Source organism: Falco biarmicus, chromosome 4, assembly GCF_023638135.1.
Source record: "Falco biarmicus isolate bFalBia1 chromosome 4, bFalBia1.pri, whole genome shotgun sequence".
Classification (NCBI taxonomy): Eukaryota; Metazoa; Chordata; class Aves; order Falconiformes; family Falconidae; genus Falco; species Falco biarmicus.
In genome coordinates this window covers 64847986-64870067 of record NC_079291.1, presented here as the reverse complement: position 1 = coordinate 64870067, position 22082 = coordinate 64847986, and the positions used below count along the sequence as shown (strand labels likewise).

Genomic DNA, 22082 nt, shown 5'->3' with positions numbered 1-22082 from the left:
GTAAATCTGTGGCATTGGTTTACATGTTCAACCATGAATCAAGAAATACAATTGATTGTTGAATCAAGAGTATAATCTTAAATGCCAGCTGGTACTGAATTAGGCTGTTGCTTTTGACCTTCCCATTCTGGTAGACAGATAAAAAAATACCAGAATAGGTTTCCAAAGAGATACGGGAAATATCTTTCCCACATCCCACTCTTTGACACATGCACAGGTTTTTTTTATTTTATAACACTCACCCCAGTAATTAACTAGCTTGAAAACTACCTGATTCTACTTTGGAACAAGGGCTAGTTAATGAATTAGTTTCTAAGCCTGAGTAGGAGCCAAAATAGGTCAGCTCCCTTCCAGGCAAGCCTTGTAGCTTCATTTGAAACAATGAGTACAGCGGCTCTTATTTGACGATGTTACTAAATGCGCAACTTGGGGATAGGATAATTGTTAGAGATGGCTAGATCTCCTCCAGGTACCAGTAGGAAACTCTCTAGGACAAGCCAGCAAAGCAGAAATGCAAGATGCACCTGCATCTCCTCCAGGCGAGCAGCCCAGAGGGCAGGAAAACCAAAACCTGGAGCAAAAGAAATAGTGGTGAAGGGGTTGTAAGGTGTGAGATGAGCCAGGTATGGGGCCAGAGCTAGCTTCGTGTTCACCTGCTGCTTTGCCTGCTGCTGTTGTGCCCTTCTACTCCCTCGGCAGGGGGCTGGCAGCTTACACTGCTGCAAGCCCCAGCTCCAGGTTTGGCCCTCGGTTTGTGCAGCAGCAGGGACACAACAAACAGGATGTGTTACTCTTTTCTTCATTGCCTTTAGAGGAGCCGTGCCTGCTCCCCGCGGGTGGTCACCTTTGGGCACCTGGGCGTTTAAACTTCTCAAGGTCGTCTCGCCCTGGTCCCCAGGCAGCAGGGCTGGGAGGGGAGGGGGGTCCTGGGGGCTATCTCCCTCCCTGCAAGCACTGAACCCATCCTATACAGCAGGGTGAGCTGACCTACCCCAGCACTGCTGCCATGGCCAGGCTGCTGCCTGCACTCATCACTCGCTCACAGCCGCTGGCTGCATCCTGAACCGGCTGCAGGCACAGGAGTCAGAGCAGGGCCCTGCAGAGCGGTGAGAAAGGCTGGTCCAGCAGCAACAGGGATGGGCAGGAGTAGGAAGGAGGCAATTTCTTCTAGTGAAATACTTTCTAAGCTGCCGTCTTGCTGTGGGCTGTCCCTACCTGTTCTGAGGGTGAGAGAGGACAGAGGGAATAGGACAGGAAATCGAACCACTTGTGGTTTCTTTTGATCTGAAAGCATCACTGTGTCAAGTTTCACACCTGAAGAGCATGGTTTCCCTGCATGCCAGTGAGTACAGTAGAGCTGCCCCCCTTGCACTGCAGCCTGGGGGCTCCTGCCTTGGCAGCTGCAAGCAGCAAGGTCTGCTTGTTTCTCTGCATTTATCTCAGCACGAAAGTGTGGGAGATGGACAGAATGTGGGGTCGACCCTTGTGGGGTATCATGATAAACAGTGGAGAGCTGCGTGTGATCCTCACCGCCCCAGGCCCCTCTGCCAGCATACAGGCAGCTGCAGGGGGAGTCTGTGGTGGAGAACTGAGGGTCCTGCTGTGAGAACATAGACACAGACAGGAGGAAAAGACATTTATGGACAGAGGAATCAGGAAGGTATATGTCCCACAGCTTGCTTAATCTGTGCCCTTCATCGCAGCTCCCTGCGCTGCTGCTGAGCAGGTCTTGACTCCACGCTGGCTGTTCCTGAGGAGGAAAGTTCAGTGCAGATACAGTCCCAAGAGAAAGGCCAATACACCTTCCACAGCATCTGGAAACAGAATTTTATTAGGCACAACATGTTGATATAGCTCCACGGTTCAGATGACCTTATGTACAGTTTCCATTAAGGGCCCTCTTTTCCAAACCATTTTGAGGGTTTATTACATCCCATGTCAGGTAGCATGGTTTGTCCTTTTACACAGTCTTATTATCAGTGCATTTCTTTATTAGCTATAAAATGATTTCTAGAAAAATACTCTTGACAATTGTCCTTATTCTCCAGAGCCTGAAATTTTTAGTGAGAACAGTATAACACAAAAAGGAACAGGGTAGTCCTGTGGGCAGCAGATGTGGTGAAGTGGAGACTCCCAGGCATCTGAGCTAGGAGGCTGAGCTCCCAGTGACATCTCTGGTTTCCAGTAGGGCTGAGCAGGCAATGCACTTTTTCTATCAGTAAGAACATGGTAGGTTGCACGAAAATGGATGGCTGGGGGAGAAGAGAACAATTTGAAGTTGCTTGTTCTCTTTGAGAGATCTCCCATCAGATTGGACTGTATTTGTCCAACATGTCAAAAAAATGTTTAGGGCTGACAGACACAGAAACATGGGAACAGCATTAGCCTCTTTTCCCAGGAAAAAAGACAAAACATGAAAGGAGAACTGAGGACAGGAAAATATACCTGGAATCCATCTCTGAGAACTATCTTTGGTTTGTAAACTGAGGTAACTGAGGAACAGCATTCAGTGTGCTTTAGAGATCGCCACAAGGCTGCTGCTCACTGAGGCTCAGCTGGCTTTCAGCTCAATGTAGCTCAAGCCACCTCCTGGCTTCTGCTGAGCCCCGAGCTATGTGGCTGGCTGGGCTAAAGTTCTCCAGCTGCATCGCACCCACTCCACACTCACTGCTATGGCTGCAGTGCTGGCTTTCCCAAAGAATAAGCAGTCAGAATGCAGGATGGATAGGGAAAGTGTGCCAGCAGATACCCCAGGGAATACATACACTATGTGCAGCGTGCGGATAGGTAAAAGGAAGCAAAAATGCTTTAAAAGGGGAAAGAGGTTGAACTCAAATGCATTAGAGAAAATCAAACAAAGTCTGGAGGTCTGGAAAAGAGCCTGTCTCCTGAGACGCAGGACCCCTGTCACCAGGAACAGCTAGAAGCGATGTGGAGATGATGCTAGAAATTGCTTAGCACGGATATTCTTTGAATGCTTGGGGATGGAACAGAAGCGTCACATGAAAAACAAGGAACAGCTTGCCCAGCCTGGGCGCAGGTTTCCAGTGATGCTTTGCTGAAGCTTCCCAACACATCTCACTGTACAAATTCAGACGGAAGGGAGCATTTCCCATAGCCCAACTGACACTCATGTGGAGCCCTGGGAGGCAAGCAAGCTGGGTAGCGTTATATCCATAAAGGGAACACACCTGCAGAATGTGGAACAACTAGGGAACACCTATGGAACAGCCCGTTCTGTTCCATCCAGTGATGCTGCACCCTCTGTGACAGCAGTTGTGAGTATTATATTCTTCTATTATTTCTGAGTGCTGCAAATGTGCCAGGCACTGAAACTCAACAGAAACCTTCAGTGCTAGGTGTCCGGTTCAGCGTCTTCAGCTTGCACAGTAAGGTAGAAAAGAAAAATTAGTTTCTCCAGTGCAAGTCCAGCACTGGGCCAGTTGAGATTTACCTTGATTAATATAAGCAGCCAGATGTTAACTGAGTTGCTCACTTGCACTTAAAACTGGTAAAATAATTTTTAAATCATTTTTAAAAATCCAAAATATTGAAATGCTTTCTACCCAGTTAACAATTTTGGTATAAATTGTCTTTTTGCCTTATTTTATATATTTTATAAGTAATTCATTTCAAAAAAAGGAAATGGTTCAGCCAACCCGGCTAAAGGTCAGAGAATGTTTTACAAAGGCAATTTCCAAATACAGAAATATCATTCGCAAAAATCCCTTATCATTTATGCAAAGCGGGGAAAATGACCTCACTCTTTGAAGCGTAAGACGTTTCCCTCCCACACCCTCCTTCCAAACCCTTCATGTCTTTGGAAGGTCTTGCACTGGCCCCAGCGGGCTTTTCCTCTGCCCGCTCAGTGTGAGTCCAGGCTACTCTCCTCCAAGCTGCTGAGGGCTTTGGTCTTAATTCGGAGCTTGTGAGGTAGGGCAGCAGAGCTTCGGCCCTTCAAATGATCTTCTGAAGGGCAGAGCAGACTGCATGGGGGTAGAGAAGAAGTTTTGGGTACTTGCTGCTCATCATCTTCATCTGAGACAGTTGTGCTGCTTTCTTTGCTCACCTCAGCTGGACTGGGGGAAGGGCACAAGAAGCAGGCACTGCCTGGCTCCATTTCCTGCAAATGGAAAGCATATTTGTCTGGGCAGTGGTAATTGAGGAACGGAGAGCAAACTGTGGATCTCTTGGGCTGCTGAAGGCCAGGTGTGTCTATGGCAGCTGGTTTTGAGTCACAGCCAAGGATGTTTCTGGAAGGGCCAAAGGTTTTGCAGGACGAGTCAGCTGGCTCCAGCACCTTTGGCACAAATGTCTTTGTGAAGAAGCAGGACTCCCCCACAAAGGGCTCTGCCTCGAGAAGTGGGGAGGCTTCTCTGTGCCCTCTGAAATAAACTCCCAGGAAGTCCTGGAGGGAATGGCCTGGGTAGATGCTGGTGTCTGGGCTGATGAGCCCAAAGCGCAGCTTCAGGGACAGCAGCTCTGTCCTGAGGATGGCGTTCTCCTCGCTGAGAGCAGCCAGCTGGCTCTCCATGGCAAAGTCATTGAGGCGCCTCTTCTCCCGTGAGCGCTTGGCTGCCTCGTTATTCTTGCGCCTCTTCTCCCAGTACATGTTGTCCTTCTTTTCATCCGGCATGAACTCCCGCTTGCGCCGGGGGGGACCGCTCACCTTGCCATGGAGGAACTTAGCCTTGCTCTGCTGAAGTGCAAGCTCGCTGACCGTGCTCAGTGGTGCCATGAAGTTTTCCATGGTTGTGAACACAGCCAGGGTTCTGCCAGAATTAGAACACAAAACCATGACCACTACAGGTGCTATTAATTAATTGTAGAATTGTAGAATCCTTTAGGTTGGAAAGACTTTTAAGATCATCAAATCCAACCGTTAACCTAATTAATATAGCCATATGATTGCTCTATCACTGTTGCAGTCATACCAGGATCACTGCGTACAGCACCATACACACACGGAACCTGAGGACAGCTTCTTCCGGCTATTTCTATCGTTTTGGAACCACATCTTCACAATATTGCCAGCACATCAGTACACACGTCTCACCACTGTCAGCAAAGACGATCACAAGGTACCCCAAAACTGTATATGACTGAGCAGAGTTTAAAAGAACATATTTTGCTGACTCAGTGAATGCTCATAAACACTTTGCCTACCTAACTTAAATCAGGATAACAAAACCAGCTCTCACATACTACTTAACTCCTACTAATCTCAAACTGCCTTACAAAGGAAATGTCTCATTGCTTCTCTTTTACAGATAAGGAAGGCACAGGGAGAAGAACTGATTTACCTCAGCCACATACCTTAGTTAGCAGCTGAAGCAGGATTACAAACCTACTGCATATACTCAGTCCCCATTTTTTCCCAAAACCCCTGCTCCCACCCTGGAAAGCTGGATTTGATGAAGCCTGTGATTTTGATAGATTTGTAAGCAAATGTGGGTGAAGGCTGTGAAAGTGCTGTCTAGGAGCTTGCAAGTACTTGCACAGCAGGTGCTGAGCAGCAGCATGGCACCAAGTGTTGGCACAGAAGTGTCCATCTGAAGACAATGACCGTGGTACATTCCTGACTATGGGAAGAAGCTAGAGGGAAGACCAGTGATGCAGTCTAAGTTGTGAATTAAATTAATAAGTGATCAGACTGCAGACATCCCTATGTAAGCTACAAGCTTCCTGTAACCTAGTCATCTTCCAGGAAAGTCACATAGCCTCTGAGCAGCCTGGGAGGGATTGTCCTGGTTTAGTGTGAGTGTCTAGAAGGAGGCACCTGCATGTGGTCACCTCTGACACCCTCTGTACTTCATGGAGACCTAGTGTTGAAGCTTAGCATGGCATATCTTAACCTGAAGTAGTCACTTATACTTGATCAGCTGAGCTCCCTGGACTATTGTTTATTGACTGTAAGAAAGCCCAGAGTGACTAACTCTGATTTAGACCTTGCAGGCATCTTAGGTTGGGTGAGAGGAATCATGTCTTGTGAGATTAACTTATGTTTTGGGAAACTGCTTTGTAGAGTCAAGAGGAGACAGCTTGTTATGACAGCTCTACAGGATGGATAGGGAGGGAGCAGAGAAAGGATCCCACCCAGAAATGCTTCACTGCCAGAGTGCTCAGGACCTAGGTCCCATCTAACAGAAAGCTTGGCCAGAGAAACCAGCCAGCGCTGAGCCTAATAAGCCATCCGCTCTACACGATTACCCTAAAACGGTAAAGAAGGGCATAGGGCACAGTTGTTTCACTTTGATTAGTAACTAATGCACTGCAGCTTTGGTATCTGCCATGTTTCGATCCCCACAGCCCTTTCACAAGGCCCTTCATTTTAGCCTCATGACTATGTGACTGTTGGGACCCACAAAGACCAACACACAACCAGTGGCCACGACGCCCTCTGCACTGCCTGGCAGGCTGCAGTACACTTCACTAGCAATGCAATGCACTCACAGTTCACCACATAGTTAGAATAATGATAGTACCTGTTTATATAATTGCAAAGTGTTTTTCTGAGTCATGGTTCCTGGCAGGGCTGGTCAGTGTGTTCAGGGAGGAGGGCTGGCTGACATTTTCAGCTGAAAATGTTTCCCCTCCCCACCAAGAAAAAGAATGTTTCAGGCTGAAAACCGACCAAACTCAGAGGTGATAAAATCAATATAACATCCAGAAGCCAAGCATTATTCAGTTTTTAGACAGAAATATTCAGTTTGAGCATATCTGGCTTTCAAACAGCTATTTAGGAATCAAATTAAATGGACACACTCAGAGCTACAGATGAGTGAGAAGTAAAACTCCTTTAGAAAACCTGGGCTATGTAAGTTCATGCTGTCAGAAGCTGTGAGCTTGTGAAAATCTGGCATGTGACCTTTCTGAAAATCAACACAGCTAATAATCAGTATGACTAATAGCCAACATTCTTGCTAAATTAATTTATTGCATGGCTGACATGAATTACTTTTTTCTTGATGACTGATAACCACCTAAATGCAAAAAGGGAAGATACAATTCGAAATCATTCAGGGCATCGCTTTGGGCAGGGACTGTACGTCCCTCTGAAGAGCATCTCTTCAATGAGAACATACAGAAACAGAAATGATGAAGGACCATGTTTGGGTGCTCCACTTGCTCCTTCGGAGCATTCACATCAACACTAATCAAAAGAGCTCACACATTGAAAAAAAACCTCAATTCCTAAACATTGTCCAGTTGTAATTTGTGTCTAAATGTTTTGAAAATTTCCAGCGTTCTTTGCTTTCCAAGTTTCATGTAGAAGACCACATTTGAATGGTCTAGTTTTCCAAGAGTGACTAGTGATTTCTTAAGAATCCAACTCATAAATCACAAAAAGGGGAAAATTTTGGAAGCCAAGTACTCTGTTTTCTTTCATAGCTCTTTCTGAGAATCAGATCCCTTTTTAAGGTGTCTCAAGCTAGCACCCAAGAAATGAGGCATAAAAGATCATCAGAAGATTTTGAAAAACACTGTGAGAATGGATGTAAAGGTGTTCCATCATATACACAAACGTTTACATAAATACTACACAGCAGAAATGTGAACACTTAGCCTCAAAATGCTAATCTTCTGTAGAAGCTATTTGATTAAATATTCTGCTGCCTGCAGATAAAATATCACCTAGTTATTTTTACAGATTTAGAGACCTTTAGTATTGGCAGGTTGTCATCAACTGTGATCTCTGCACGATGCAGACCTGCAAAACAGACACATCCACATCTATTCACTATCTGAATTTGTTCAGCGTGACCAATTTTATTTTGGTTTGAATCGGGACAAGTTCCGTTAAAGTAGTCTCTGTCCAAATCAGTGTGATTTTGTGATTAAATGCATTTGGAATGCATTTATTTTAATTTAGCCATAAGTCTTTGAGAACTCAAACAGTATGCAAAGGTGCTGAGAGTAACTAAAGACCAAAACACAGAATGTCCTTTAGCATAATTATGTCTGGGGTAATTCCTCCAGCTTTTGATGAAAATTACTTCTGATCTCAAAGCATCAAAGGGAGAATTTCAATGAGTGTACCTGTGGTTTCTGACAGCGTCAAGAGGCAGAAATACGCTATTGTTTCAGGGCTTAATCACTTACCAGGAATTTTTCAGGTTAGTATTTGACATGACTTCTTTGTTGAATGAGTCAAAGATCAACAGGTGGCTTTTTCACTGTGTAAACTCATCACCCACACCGGGCAAAGTAGTTTATTTTCTCCCTGTCCTCTTGCTCCTGGTGCCTGTCATAAGGAGATCCTCTAAGAAGTTTCAAGATTACTGTCACCAACATTCACTGCCCCAATATAGCTGGGAAGCATGAGAAATAAAAGGGACCCAAAATAAGCATCTGTGAGACAGAACAAAAAAGTAAGGAAGAACCTGAACCCTTCTTTCCAGCAAACTCATTCCATCACATTCATTTAACCTTTCCCACATTTGTTTGATCTTTCACACTCTAATCCATTGTGCCAAGGGGGGAATTTCCCTTAGATCCCAACTTAATGGTGCATGAATTGAAGCAGATGAAAGTGAAATAGCGAGAAGGGAGAGCTGAGTCCAGGAGAAGAGGCAGGAGTCAAACCTGAGGGAGGGCACATTTACACTTACTTGAAGGTGGGGAAGGTTTGGAAGGAGATTGAGTACAAAGTGGAAGACAGAGGAAGTTCTTATCGGAGGCAGGATCTGGCCTTTTAAGGGCAAGGAATGAAGATTTAGCTGGGCCAATACGTGAAAACATCAAGGTTTAGGTCACAGAGTCTTAACTCTACCTGTTATTTATATCTGCAGGCCACAAAGTCGCACATATACCCACACAGTATTTGTCTTAGGACTCTTCATGAGAGCAGACTAGCAATCAAGTGCACAAGGTGACACATCGCTTGTACCCACAAGGATGAATGGAAAGATTAATATTAGCAATGACAGTAGAACTGTTTTGGTCAAGTGCATTATACAACCAATATTTCCTAAGGTGCATTGATACCCGTTGTTTCTGCAGCTATAAAAGTAGAACACAATTACTAACATCTGGCCAGAATATCAGAATACAGAATAATACATGTTCTGTATTATCTGTATCCTGAACAGAAGAGAAAGCACCAAAAACATTGTAAAATGATGTTGTTCTTTCATTTTTTGCCTCTGATTTATACCAAATCTGCTGGTTCTGTTCAGGCAAAGCATCTTTCCAAAGCCCTACTTCTCTAGAGAGCAAGCTTTGAACTTTTCCAGTCCATTACCTTTCTGAGCACGCAGAAAGCAAGCCATGCTTTTATGTAAAGACTGCTAAATACACGAAGATGTGCAACAAAAACTATCCTTACCACTTCTACAATGCATCTGATCAGGTGTGAAAGGCTAAATGTGTAGTGTCCTAGTTTAATGACGATGTTAAAGCATTTACACCTCTCTGAAAAGGAGGGCATGTTCTTCTGAGGTTTATCTATGTGAACTCTATCTACCTGGTCTAAAGATCCTCATTTCTGGTAAAACTGCTTTCCTTCCACTAACAGAAGACCATGTTAGGGCTTAGGCTTCAGAGATTTGGTTCAGACCTATCTCCCCTTCTTTCTCTTATCTCCCCCCTGAGCAGCAGATCAGAACAGACTGATGAATTGTACTTTCCAGCAGGTTGTACAAAGCCCTTCAGGAAAAACTTGTATCTAACAGGAACTGATTCACTGCAGATCTACCAGACGATATATGCTTTCCTTTAATCAAAACACACTGCTTCATAAAACAGCTGGTGAATCTCACTTTTCTGTGATTGGAAGTCAAGACCTTGACCCTCAGATCATTCTTTTTCCAAGGATGTAGCAAAATTAGAATAGATCCTGCAAAGGGCAAGCAGAACACCCATAGATTCAGAACAGCTTCTGTAAACAAAAATGTTACCTCACTATTTCTCAAGAATAAAGAACATACTGGTATTATCAGGCGGTGGATTTAAACGAAACAAAATGAAGCACATCTTCGTACAACATAAAATGAAAATTTGGAGTTCATTGCCTTAGAATAATGTAGTCATCAAAAATAAAAAAGGAATCACCACAAATATTAGGCCAAAGATCAGGCCAGGTAGAATCTTAAGCTGACTCAGTTTGACCATTCCTATGTCCAAAAATACTGTGTGAATTTGACTATTAAAAATATTTTGAGCTGAGAGAACACAACTGAGAGAAGGATTCCTAACTAAAACCACAGGAATGGAAGCCCAAACATAAATCTACGTGTATTTTAATTAAATAGGAAAAATCAATGTAATACAGAAGTGCATAGAGTGACTTGGCATATCTTCCCTGTGTTAGAGATTTCTTTTCCTTACTCTGAAGTGAAAAGGGTTGATTTGCTGTGGTATTCCCGTCACGTTGAATCAGAATATCTCAGAGTGGAAGGGGCACATAAGGATCATTGAGTCTGACTCCCTTCTCCTTGCAGGACTACCTAAAAGTAAGCCATATGACAGGCACAGATTTCATCACATACTGTATACTTGATTTTCAATAAAACTTTAAACAAATGAAAGGAAGAAAGCATCCAAATATTTTTCATAAAACATGTAATTCCATTATGAAATTAACTACCCTACAGACAATTTTTGCATCAAACTTCTATTGCCAGCCTCCTTATCACACTTCTTTCAGTACACATATAAGTAAGAGCCAATCCATGGAAAATCACTGGAGTTTACCTGTCTTAATTAAACCAGGAACTGAATTTAGGATTTAAGGAGTTTAAATCAACACAAAGTTTGAGCCAAGCTACCCTTGCTTTACGCTAATATAAAGGAGCTTGATAGCTGCCTATTTTTTCACTCTGAAATTAAATCGTCCTAAACTAAATCATAACTCAGCTGTTAATCTCAAGCCGCTCTAGCGCATCGGTATCTAATCCACAGGAGTTACTCAGAATTTACACTGATAAATTGAGATAATAAACAGGCCCAGTGAGCATGACATGATTTATAACAGAAACCTCTTGAAAACTTCTACCAGGAACACTGCGCTGTACGAACAGTGCAAGTTCCTTAGTAAACAACTTTCAGTCCTTGCTGCTGCTTCTTTACCTTAGTAATAATAAGAAGAAAAGTCCTGTGGTTTAGTAGTATCTTACAATACTCTTTAAACCTATTGGCCTACTTAAGATAAAAGAACATCACTCTAATTACTCATACTAGTGAGTATTTCACATTCATGCTAAAGCAGTGATTAACTGGTGCTACTGAGGAACGGGGCTTACTCACTCACTGCATCTGAATGGGAAATAGCATGGTCTATTGATTACAGCAGGCAGAAAAGGAGGAAACTGAGCAGACCTTAATGACCTGTATGCCTGAACGCCAGGACAGCTACTTCTGTGGCTGCTACTGATGGAAGAATTGCACTTGCTAGTGAAGAGTTAAACTAAAATTCAAAGCAAAACTGACTCAGAAACAGCTATGGTATGCCAAAGTCACAATTTTGCCATGTGTCTATTTTGAAAACACTCAAATGATTGTTGGCTCAGGGTTGCTGCAAGTCTGTTCAATGTATTGCAGTGCCTTTACAGACAGATTTTCAAAATCAAACATTTTCACCATCGGGCCAGATTTTCTAAAGTCTGGTTTCCACTGAAGCTTTGCACTCATTTGGGTACCTGTTTGAAAATCAGATTCCAAGACCCCATAAGGATTCTCTGGAGTGGATCACTTTTGAAACCTGGCTACAACCACAGATGCTGTACTCCTGAAAATCAAGTTTTTCTCTACAGATTCAGAATCTAAAAGATATATTGAACTTTCTGGTGTACTAAAATTGTAGGATCAAAGATATTAAACCACAGCCCCTGCAGCCTAATCACAACAGGTTGTTAGTTAGAGGCTTGGTGGGACTAGTTTTATCTTTTGGTCTTGAGGTATGAGACTTCAAACCATGCGAACCTTCCCCAAATTACCAAACCCCCCACAGCAGAACTGCTGGGTGTTGCAGCTTGTAAACTGTATCAGCCTTCCTTGATTCCTCAGTCCTTGTGGTCAAAGCCTACACTGCTGAGGCTGCACTGCTTATCGTAACTAAGCCTGAAAACCAGCTCATGTATTATTTGGACCAAACTGACCTCTACATTTTACTGTGGGTTTACAACAGACTGGAAATGTACTGCAAAACCCTTAGAACCCCAAAGTTACTAGGGATTCTTTGCAAGTGACCAAGTTTTTCATTTCTTGGTCTGCAAATGCTTCCATGTGTACTGTTAATGAATAACAGAAATCTTCGTGGTGTTCACTACATTTGGCTTGCCTCTGCACCCAAGAAAGATGTCCCCATCACATCATACTCAACATAAGATACTTCATAAGCACTTTTTTTTTTCTCTGGGAAAGGACTATAAAGAAATCCTTTTTCTTCCTCTGTTTTATTTCATACTTTGGGTTGAAAGTATTGACTTTGCAGTAGATTATGCGTGACAGGGATAATTTAGTTGAATTCTGTAATACTGGAATTGGAAACTCAAGTCTTACAGCTGAAAATGCAAAACAGTTAAGACCTTAGTATTTTCAGATAATTTTTGCTGATTATTTTTAAACAGCTAAAACTTTCCTTGGAAAGTTGACTGTATCTGAAAAATAGTCTGAATACTACTCAGTATTTTACAAACATTTTTAATTGTCTTGTTCCGTCAGTTTCAGCACCTACTTGGTGGACCCTGCTCCAGGAACACATAAAGCACAAAAAACTGAATTGTTCTTTTTCCCCTTGCCATTTCTCCACTGCACAGTGCAGGGCAGCACAGAGACATCTGAATTCAGATGCAATGATGCTGAGACAGACTGAAATTCCCCCAAGCTAACTAATGCAAACAAGCTCAGTTTGGCCATGCCACCATGACCAGACTACATTTACTACTGAAGCTGGCTTATGGACAGCACACTTAGACCATACTGTATCAGATCTGTGTCATATTATTTATAGAAAAGCAGTAAATAACACAGAAAACCATTATGCTATGCAGCAGCGTAGATAGCAGGCATGAGCCTGTTAATTCTTGCGCATGGATATTTTAAGTGGCCACTTCTGGTCCGCTGTGCTAACAGGAATCAGCAAGGTGTGGCTGCATTTACCTTGGTGTAACTCAGCAGTAAGTCTTTTCCAGTCACTAGATCTTCACTCACACGACTGATGGAAGAAGAAGAGAACTAGCCCAGGAACTGACACGTCTGGCTCTGGTTGAACAAGCAGAAGGATGCTTGTGCACAGCAGTCTGTGCAGCCCTGCATCCGCTCCCCACCTCCCTCTGCCTACCCAGAGGGCTGGAAAATTCCATCTAGTTCATACCGAATCTGACAAAAACTGCTGTCGTAATAGTTTGGGTTTTTTTAAAGTAAAGCTTGATTCACAAAGATAAAGCTTATAATTATCTGAAGGTTACCCCAGATGTTACAGTGATGCCTCATCATGAGGAAGAAGTGAGAGGCGGTCTAGACACAAAGGTAAGTCCCTTCCTCCCTGTAGTATAAGCATCATTGCAGGCTATGCATCCCATGAGACCTACGCATCTCTATAAAATTAAGCAGAGGCTAAGGGCTTTTTCTGAGGCCAGAAATGCTGGCTTAAGCAGTGCTGCTATTGACAGTAGCAAGTCAGTGGCTTTCTGTCTTGGAAATTAGAAGTCAAGAACCACCAGGGAAGAACTGAACACATGTCTAATCTCTCCTGGATGCAGTCATCCATGGTTAGTAGGTCTTGAGGGCACATGAAATCCCTGTTTTAAAAATGGAGTGGAATCATTTGCAAATGACAAACTCCCCTGCTGTGTAGAAGCTGCAAAGCTGCAACTGTCACAAAGTTCCTGAAAATACTTTGAGGGGAAAAGTGTAATAAATCCTGATAAAAGCAAGGATCTCTACCCCTCATTTTCAAAATCCATTTCCCAGCAAACACCAATCATCAGGAAACACAGCTTTTTGGTATTCCTCATTCCTTTCTTTATATTTTCATATAGCTGTTTCAAAACACCCAACCAAAAATATTTTGTTCAATCAGTAAAACCTCCAGTACCTGCTTCATTCCCCATTCTCCTGCTCATTGTGTGGTCACTTACATCAGCAGCTGCAAATTATTCCTTATTTAGGAAACTGAATTAAGCCCTCAGCTTATTGCTGACATAGAGACACACATACGCACTAGAACCCCATGGAGTTTTGCTAACCCAGCAGTGCTGTCATTCAGATTCTAGCTCTAAGAAATTATTTTGTGTTAAGTAGACAATCTGAAGCCAAGTTCTCCCATTCTTTCTCCCAGTCTTTTCCTGCTCCCAGCTCTAGCACAAACACTTCCAGAATCAGGATTGATCATAGCATCCCATTTACAAAAGTTTTTTCGGAACCTAAATAAAACCCATCTCATTGCTTACCCTCCTGTTTCAGAACAAGAAACTGATGACCACACTAAGATCTATAGAAATATTTAACAGATCAGGAGTGGAGCATGTTAAGGACCATAAAGTTCACATGGCACCTTTCTCATTGTTTTCTGGCAGGAAGACTCCCATCCTTGTGTTCTTTCACAGAACTCCTGTCAAAGGACCCGATGCTCTCTAAAAGCTTTCCTTTTTCTTTTGAAAGGAAGGAAATCATCACTGTTGGCTTCTCTTGAAGGCTGCCAAGCCTCCTCAACTCATGCGTATGGTGCAAAGGGCACTCCTGCAGAGCGTGACCACATCTCTCATTCATTAATTGTTAATATCAAGATTTTCTGTCAGAGATTTCCCTTTCACTCTGCTATCACAGGAAATAAACGAAACTTTTGAAGATTTTACAAGGCAGAGTCATGCATCAGCCACTTCTGCCTGAGTTTCTATAATACACAGAACTGGTGACGATCCACTTGTACTAAAGATGAAACTCCTAATTTCAGTCCCAAATCATTGAGTTTCTCTATGCCCAAAGTAACAGGATGCTTATCAGTGCTTTATCAGATTCAATATACTTCTGGGTAGCTAAAGTGAAACACTTATGTAAATTCACATGGTCCAGTCCTAGAAATAATTTTTCCAGATTCAAACTGATTGCTGTAGTTTCCTTTTTAAATCATGAGAAAATAAGATAAGGCACTAATTTAGGACTTGCGTTCTGTCTGAAACTACACTAATGTAAAATCTGGAGTACCTCCACTAATGCAGCACTTACTCCAGATTTCTTCCAAAGCGGTAGAAATCAGCAGCCAGACTGTAACAGTCTTTACAGAAACCAGCAAAAGACAGTGAACTATCTCTTCCACCCTTTGGGTTATTCCTTGCAATATTTAATATTCACAGTACACTTTTAGTAGATGGAAGCAGGGGGAATTTCTGCCTAAACTGCTTGACTCCACAAGAAAATAAAGATACTGCTCCTTCTCAAAACATGAAGCTAAATTCTGCTGTTAACCGCATCTTACCTGACCCTCTGCTATTAATTGTATCTTATCTGACTTACTGGACAGGTTTGAGAAAAGAGGGAGCCATGACCTTGGCACAGATTTCAGCTAGAACACACATCAGATTACTCACCAAAACGTTTGCACTTGCTAGAGCTCTTAGGTTGGAGAGATCCCCAGAAGCACAGCACCAGTCCTCAACTCCCCGAAGACCAGAACCCAGGGGGCACTTCACTCCCCCAACCGCCGCCGCCACATTGACATTGTAGCACGCTAACAGCACGCGTCAAACCAATTCCACACAATAACCTAGCCAGGAAGCAGAGAACAACACTGCAGCCAGGGGAAACTGTGAGGCCAATTACAAGGAGTGAGAAAGGCTAAACAGCAAAAACTGGATTGTGCTCTAGAGTCTTGTGTTTAGTGAAAAAGTCAGCTCAGGAATCGCCAGGATGAAGCTGGGTCCTTGGGCTGTTGCTTGCCGGTGGACAGATGTTTTGGAGTCACTCAGGCACAAAATCCTGAAGATTAATAAGACTTTCCTAAAGTCTGCTCTTTTCCTGAAAGCCTCTGCTAGCTGAAGTTAACGCATTAGGCAGGAGCCTCAGCTTTCGATTACAGAAAAATGTGTTTAGCTCTTGCAGATGCAGAGGGTTAAAAATGTAACATTAAAGAGTCTTAAAACCAAGAAAAACAGAAAGCTTCCCTTCAACAACAACAAAAAACCCCACAAAGAAACCAAAACAAAACCAAAAATTCTTCACATTTTGATTTTACCACTCAACATCACTTGAATTCAGGGGGTTTTTTTAAATCATATAGTTATTTACTATATGATTATTATATAGATATGATTATTATATATATATGAATAGTTATTTACTGTCACACTGTCTTTAAATCAAAAGCAATTCTGGCTACTAATTATTTTCAATATTATACACAGAAGGGATTTAAAAACAATCATCTTTTTTAAAACCTCCACACCTCATCTATAAAATAGTTTTGGAGTGTAGCTACTTGAGTGTTTCAGCTACACTGACATGACAAGACCAATGCCTTGTTCTCTCCCACCCCACTAGAAAGGATGCAACAAACTGGAATTTCACATTTTACACTGCTCAGACCAATATACTCACAAGATTTTGCATGTGAGGTGCCAAACCTGCTCTCAGGCATCATCACTATCTTTCGATGGGAGAAGCAAACCTGCTGCTCACATCCAAATTCTGCTATGTAGGTATTAGCTATACAGAGCAGACAAAATGGTTTTGCTGTGAATGTAAAAAAAATACAAAATGGTATTGCTCTCTCTGAAGCTGTAGTTTTGATCTTTTTACACTGTCTGCATGACTTTTTTTCCTCTATTTATTTATATGCCTGAATTCCTTCTTCAGGTGCAAAGTGCAGCTCATGTTGGAATGCTCTGCAAGAGTTCTTTCCATGGATGAACTGAACAGCTGCAAAGCTGTTACTAGAGGATCAAGGGAAAGCATTCTGGTTTTATCACAATTTAAATGTTTCAGGATAGTTAACCATTTTCTCTTGTAAGGAATTGATCAATGGCAACATGAAAATACCTTTTTGAAATTACATTTTGCTGGGTAAATTTGAAGTAGAAGTTGTTTAGAAGCCTTTTGAGTTTTCCTAAAAAGATCTTCCTTTATTTTTTAGTCAAAATTATTTACAGTGGAGTTCTTTGAAAAACAGTTTTAGGGTCACTAATATGTTGGGTTTTGAGTGTAGTCTCTCGAAAAAAAACACTCAGTTGTAATCTATAAGGTCTAAAAATACTGAAGGGCTGATTTCCTTTCCCATCTTTGTAGTTCTTATACACTGTCAAACAATATGGATGCACATTATTATATACAATATGTTATTTTAAATTTGCTCAAATAAAGAGTACACCTTATGGACTGGTTGCTTCTGATAGACCAATCTGCTTCCTACAATCTGTAATGACAAAAAATACAATTTGCAAAAGCAATTGAAGAAATCTTACTCCCATTCTCAAAAAAAAAAAAAATCAAAACCTAAAACCTGTGAAACTTGGGAGCAAAATCTACAAAGAACATGACCAGAATGTGGTGTTGTGTCAGTAACAATTTCCTGTAGCTACCACTACCATTTTCTAAAGCAGTTTGGAGATGTGCATATCTAAACCACACTGAAATTTAATGAGCCCTCTCAATCTGGTGAGCTGAAAATGCAAACTGCCTTAAAAAGCAAAAACTCCCAGAGCCAAATGGGAATGAAGGTGAGCTGGAGTGTCAGGTACAAGGGTTGGATAGCTGGGGAATAGGCATCAAAAGGTTTGGAGGCAATAGCATGAACTGTTAAAGAAAATCAGAAAAAGTTAAAGCTGGTGCTTTTAAATCCTCTTGTAAACCTCATCAAAGTGCCCTGCTAAATGCTCAAATCCAAGGAGATTTTGCAAATTTGACTTTTAAGGGGAAAAAAATGCATCATTTCATTTCGCAGCTAAGTAGGCACATACCGCTGGCATTCGACATCACTGCATGTGAGAGTTCCTCCCACAGTCTTATTTATCTAATGACATAACTTTTCAGCTAATTTAATTTAAGATCTTCAGAAAGGGGTTTTTAGCATGCATTTGATGTACTGTTAATATGTGTCTGCTAGCAACAACAAGATTCGGTAGCTGGAACTGTATGTTATATTGCTTATATAAATAACCAAGTGATTATGAAGAGCAGATTGAGGTGTGGCAGATTTGCAACATCCAGATAGATATGCATCTCTGTCATATGAGACTCGCTAGCTTTTTCAACAACTGTACACTGTATCATTAACTTGCATTTTATATCTATAATCTTGACACTTGTGTAGAAGGGGAAATTTGGTTAATTCCACAGAAGTCAGGATGGCAGTTTCATTTTCTTTTGCGTATTGGCTTTTCTCTCTTGAGCTTTCATCGCATATGATTTGTGATGACTAGAAAGTACACAAAGAATATTGGGTTTAACATAAATGATAGAGCAAAGAAAGGGCCATCACTATATTGCCACGTTGCTACATCGCTACAGCGACCACGAAGCGTTTGAGTGCACCATGATTTTTGTGCGGTAAGGGATGCACAGTGTGTCCAGGGGAGTCGATTACTCCAAGGCAGCAGGACCTCTTTGCAGGAGTAATTCTCAAGGCCTTTTGACAGCACATTCCCAATTCTCCTTCATTTTAATTAATGGTAACAACATTAACGCGAAACTCTGGGGATACTTTTGCCAGCAGGGGAGGAAATGCTGTGTTTTTGAGTTCACTGGAAGCCAGCAGAAAAAGTGGCTTCAGGGCACAGCCTTTGGTTTTGTGCTTACTGACCATGCAGTAGTGTTCAGCCCTGGCTGCAGATTTCTGTGCCACTTTAAAGTACCAAACCCAAAGACTGCCTCTGAAGTGGAGGTTGCTGAATCCTCCAAGTTCATTACTGTGATGTTTATCACTCTCCGCAATTAATATAATGAAAATATTTAATGAGGTATTTTCTTCACTGTAAAATTCATTGTTTTGCTGAAGCAAAATAAGGACAATGAGCCTTGGGCAGAAAAGGGGGGATTAAATACACCTTCTCATCATATAAAAATTACACTACAGCTCTCAGGTTTAAAATTCCAAACGAAAACTATTTCAGCACAAGCTTCAGAAATATCACACAATAATTTTACACCTTCCTCCAGGTATAGTAAATAAGTACCACCTGCCTTTATACAAATCCTGCGTGCCTTTGGAATAGTTTTCTCTGTCTCTCTCTCAAACTTGCTACAGAAGGGGAAGTCTGAGAGGGAGAGGGGGAAATGACAACAACCCCTCCCCATCTTTGAAATTAGATGTGAAAGGTTTTTCAAAGTAAGAGAGGAAAAGGCTTGTCCCCAGAAACTTTGTAAACTGAAAAAAACATGTTACAAGCTGAGCAATGATAGAAAGAAACAAACAGTCCTACATGGTGTTAATAATTTTTACAGTTTGCAACGTTTGGATCATTTGTATTTTCTATCTTGCTTGTTAGTGCTTCTGATATTGTTAAGGGACTGTCCTGGGTTTGGCTGGGATAATTTTCTTTTAAGTAGCTGGTACAATGCTGTGTTTTGGATCTAGTATGACAATATTGTGGATAACACACTGATGTTTTTAGCTGTTGCTAGGTAATGTTTATACTAAGTCAAGGACTTTTCAGTTTCTCAGGCCTCAGGAAATTGGGAGGAGACACAGCCAGGACAGCTGCTCCGAACTAGCCAAAGGGCTATTCTGTACCATAGGACATCGTGCTGAGTATGTAAACTGGGGGGTGGGGGTGTCCAGGGCCTGTTGATCGCTGCTTGGGGACTGGTGGGGCATTGATCAGCAGGTGATGAGCAATTGTACTGTGCATCACTTATGGGTTTTTTCCCTTTTGGATTTTATTCCTGTCTCCCTCTCATCATCATCATCATTATATTTTAATTATTAAAGTTTTCTCATCTCAACCCACAAGTTTTACCTTTTTTCCTGAATTTCCTCCCCATCCCTCTGTGGGGGGAGACTGAGAGAGTAGCTGATTAGTCGCCAGCTGGGATGAAACCACAACAGGGACATAGTGAAGGGCATATACATCAATATCTTCCTCATACAGAGCAAGGAAAGAGAAAGCCAGTTTTCAAAGGTTATGTTTTTGAACAGACTTTGACCTAAAGGATGAGGATTTCAAAAGAGGTTTGCACCTGGGAACTCCAACACACTAAAAAACTGGCCAAAAGTGTCATAGGAGAAATTTAGACTAGGGAAGGAGAGGATGAGGAGACAGGGAGATGAAAGCAAAAGGCTTGAAGCGCATACAGACCAGCTGGAGCAAAACAGGTTGTGCTTTTAGTTCAAGTGCACTAGCTTAGGAAATTCACAGCAGAGTTTGTTATGGTTAAAAGATAAAAGTTGAGCAAAAACCAATACCATACAGGGACCTCCATGACAGTTGTTCTTGGCCTAGGGAATCATTCACTCCATACTAGCCACTAGTATCACTAAGGCCAACTGCCTTTCCCAGCCTTGCCAACTCCACAAGCAAAGCTTTGTGCAGAGACATGCAAAGGACATGCAAAGGGTGGGAGCCACCAGCAGAAGGTTCTTTCCAAGGAAGCCATCTTCCTACTGTGGCTTCTCCACGGAGATGGTGCCAACTCCTCACTTCAGGGCTGCAAATCCAGCACCTTATATTCACTATGTTATTATCAAGCTCTACTGCTGTGCTGGCTGCTGTACAGACAGCAGGTGATGCTCTAGAAACAAAAATCTGCCCAAAGCAGAAATAAATTCTTCCTTAGTGTCACAGTCAGGCATGTGCAAGTGCATGTTGGTGTTTCTGATGTGAAGAGGAGATTGAACCAAAATAAACACACAGGAAAGAACAGGCAACAAAAATGTCCAACTTCAACAACTAGGCAAACATAGTAGAAGCATACCATAAGTATAACCACATCCCTCACTTTCCTTGAGGATGGGAAGAGAAATTAGGGAGGCAGATATCAGGCATTGCAATATGGTGAGTGTGTGTGCATCCCTGTGTGTGTCAGCAGGTATGGCACTCAGGAGTGCTGAATGTCAGAAGTTTAGAGAAAGAGATAATTCAGGGACAGATGGGAGGAAGCACAGATTGCATAGAGATAACATATAGGGGAAAGAGAGAAAGAAAGGAAGGAGGAAAAAGAAAAAAGGAAAAAGGGAAAGAAAAAAGAAGGAAGAAAAGAGATGTAAAAAGGAAAAAAGATTTAAGAAAAAAATCAATTAAAGAAAAAAGATGAAAAAAACCAAAGGAAAATAAAGATGGAAAAAGAAAAAAGACAGCAATTTTCATGCCAAAAGCTGTCACTTTTCAGGAAAGCTAGCAGAGGTCTAGGGACAAGAACAGAAATGCTTTTCTGGTAGGGCATCACTGCTGCCTTTGCCCCACAACACCTGAAAAAGCCCCAATGCCGTGAACTCCCTCTCACCATCCTGTCCAGGACTTACCTTGCAGGTTGGATGTGACACCCAGAGTCATCTGGCATCAGCTCCTCACCCAAGAGCCACACAGGCAGGGTTCGAGGGAGAGAATGACAACTGACTCCTCTTCTGCTGAACACTGCCTCACCGCACGCCTGCTTGTGACAGCCCTGCACGGAGAGACATGTTAATGGGTCAGTGAGGATTCTAATTTTGGGGTTTTGTGTTTGGGGTTGGTTTTTTGGTTTGTTTTTTTTTTGTTACTTTTTTGCATAACCAGGTCCCAGGAAAGCTGGAGTCATGTCATGATTACGCAAGAGGTGGTGACACTCGGTGGCAGAGCCAGCAGCATCACCGGGGGTCAGGTGGCCCCTGCCAGCAACACAGCTGCTTTCGAGCTTCCTGTTAGAATTTACACCAAAAAAGCACATCATCCCCGACAGTGGCAGAGAGGGGGTGGCCTCTCCGCCGAGCTTGAAGTTTATAAAGCTGTTGGAGGTGTTGAGTCACTCAGAAAGTCAGGGGATGGGTGCCGTGCCTGGCCAAGCCGAGGGAGGGGGGAGCTGGCTGCGGCCTGAGGCCATGGCAGGGCCCCATGGGCAGCGGTGTGACACAAGAGGGCTGGGCGGGTGCAGCCAGATAAATCTTCCTTGAAACCAAAGGCGGTAAGGCACAAATGAATAGGGAGATTAAGGGCTGCGCCCCCCGCCCCGCC

General features: G+C 42.5%; 1 protein-coding gene across 3 annotated transcripts; it reads right to left on the bottom strand.

The window, feature by feature from the left end:
• Positions 1-1808: 1808 nt before the first annotated feature.
• NFILZ (NFIL3 like basic leucine zipper) lies at positions 1809-21770 on the bottom strand. Of its 3 annotated transcripts, none has more exons than XM_056338317.1 (3): positions 21632-21770; positions 21395-21537; positions 1809-4772 (listed from the first exon to the last, which is right to left on the bottom strand). In XM_056338317.1, exons 2-3 carry the CDS (start codon positions 21430-21432, stop codon positions 3866-3868), a joined length of 945 nt encoding a protein of 314 aa, XP_056194292.1. In that variant the 5' UTR covers positions 21433-21537; positions 21632-21770; the 3' UTR covers positions 1809-3865. The 3 variants fall into 3 exon arrangements, with proteins under 3 accessions (XP_056194292.1, XP_056194293.1, XP_056194294.1); XM_056338318.1 differs by lacking the exon at positions 21632-21770 and adding an exon at positions 15531-15706 and having other exon boundaries at positions 21395-21581; XM_056338319.1 differs by lacking the exons at positions 21395-21537; positions 21632-21770 and adding an exon at positions 13102-13406.
• Between the last annotated feature and the right edge of the window lie 312 nt (positions 21771-22082).

What these genes read in the sequence shown, in the direction of transcription:
- NFILZ (XM_056338317.1), bottom strand. Translation starts at nt 21,432, where the DNA reads ATGCCAGATGACTCTGGGTGTCACATCCAACCTGCAAG. An exon ending in TGTCACATCCAACCTGCAAG is followed by an intron (nt 4,773 to 21,394) that starts GTAAGTCCTGGA and finishes TAATTCTGGCAG; the next exon opens with AACCCTGGCTGTGTTCACAA.